The sequence below is a fragment of the Eimeria mitis genome, genomic scaffold (genome assembly GCF_000499745.2).
Source record: "Eimeria mitis Houghton genomic scaffold, Emh_scaff223, whole genome shotgun sequence".
Taxonomy (NCBI): Eukaryota; Apicomplexa; class Conoidasida; order Eucoccidiorida; family Eimeriidae; genus Eimeria; species Eimeria mitis.
In genome coordinates this window covers 1,563-2,784 of record NW_013570556.1, presented here as the reverse complement: position 1 = coordinate 2,784, position 1,222 = coordinate 1,563, and the positions used below count along the sequence as shown (strand labels likewise).

The window sequence follows — 1,222 nt, the reverse complement described above, 5'->3', positions numbered from 1 at the left end:
TCTATGCCCGCCTCCTCAGCTGCAGCAGCAGCTGCTGCTGCTCCCTCTGCAGCAGCAAGTGCTGCGTCCCGTGCTGCAGCAGCTCGCGTCGCAGCAGCAGCAGCAGCTGTTGCTGCTGCTGCTGCAGAAGGGAAGTCTCCGCTGCTGCTGCTGCTGCTGCTGCTGCTGTTGCTGCTGCTGCTGCTGCTGCTGCTACTCGGGTCGAAGGTATCCTCTGCTGCTGAGTGAGATGAGTCTTCTTCCCCTTTGCTGCTGCTTCCTGCCTCTTCTGCTGCTGCTGCTGCTGCTGCTGCTGCTGCTGCTGCTTCTGATGTGCGGCGGCGACGCAGCCTGCTGCTGTTTATGCTGCTGCCCTTGCCATTGCTGCTGCTGCTGCTGCTGCTGCTGCTGCTGCTGCTCCAAGCGGCATCGCAGCCCTGCTGCTGCAGAGGCTGCTTTTGCTGCAGCTCTGGCTGCTGCTTCTTTTGTTGTTGCTGCTGCTGCTGCTGGTGTTGCTGCTGCTGCCGCTCATGCTGCTGCTGCTGCGGCTGCTGCTGCGGGGGGCGACTCGCCAAACGACCTGGCCGCCGCAGCAGCCAGTGTGCTGCTGCTGCTGCTGCTGCAGCGAGCAGCAGCAGCAACAGCAGCAGCAACATCCTAGGAGGGAATGTCTTACGTGCGATTAGGGGGAATGAGCTGCTGCTGCTGCTGCTGCTTGTGTTGCTGCTGCTGCAGCAGCTGCTGCTGCTGCTGGGGTCGCGCTGTTGCAGCAGTTGCTACTCTTGCAGGTACTGCAGCAGGAGCAGCAGCAGCTGCTGCGGCGCTGCAGCAGCAACAGCAGCAGCAGCAGCAACGCCAGACAGTGCAGCAGCAGCTGCTGCTGTCAAGAAGCAAAAGAGTTGAATGATTGGGTGTGCGTGAGCTGGAGATAACTACTGCTGCAGCAGTTGCTGCTGCTGCTGCTGCTGCTGCTGCTGCTGTTGCTGCTGCTGCTGCTGCTGCAGCAGAGCTTATGTTCTATCGAGTCTGCTTTTTGCTGCTGCTGTTTTATTATTAAACTTAAAATATTAAAATAACGGCTGAGACAAGCAGCAAGAGCAGCAGTTGCTGCGGCCTACTGCTGCTGCTGCTGCTGCTGCTGCTGCGCTGCATTGCCTGCTGCTGCAGCTCCAGCAGCACATGCAGCAGCAGCAGCAGCAGCTGCTGCTGCTGCTGCTGCTGCTGGCGTCGCCTCGATCCATGC

General features: G+C 60.2%; 1 protein-coding gene across 1 annotated transcript in view; it reads right to left on the bottom strand.

The window, feature by feature from the left end:
* Positions 1-635, bottom strand: part of EMH_0004170 (TPR domain-containing protein, putative) — a gene marked incomplete at both ends in the record, with an annotated part of 4,064 nt that extends 3,429 nt beyond the window's left edge. Inside the window, one exon of the mRNA XM_013496665.1 lies at positions 3-635. Within this exon, the coding sequence (XP_013352119.1) occupies positions 3-635 (633 nt within the window). The remainder of the gene's footprint in view (positions 1-2) is intronic.
* Positions 636-1,222: the final 587 nt, after the last annotated feature.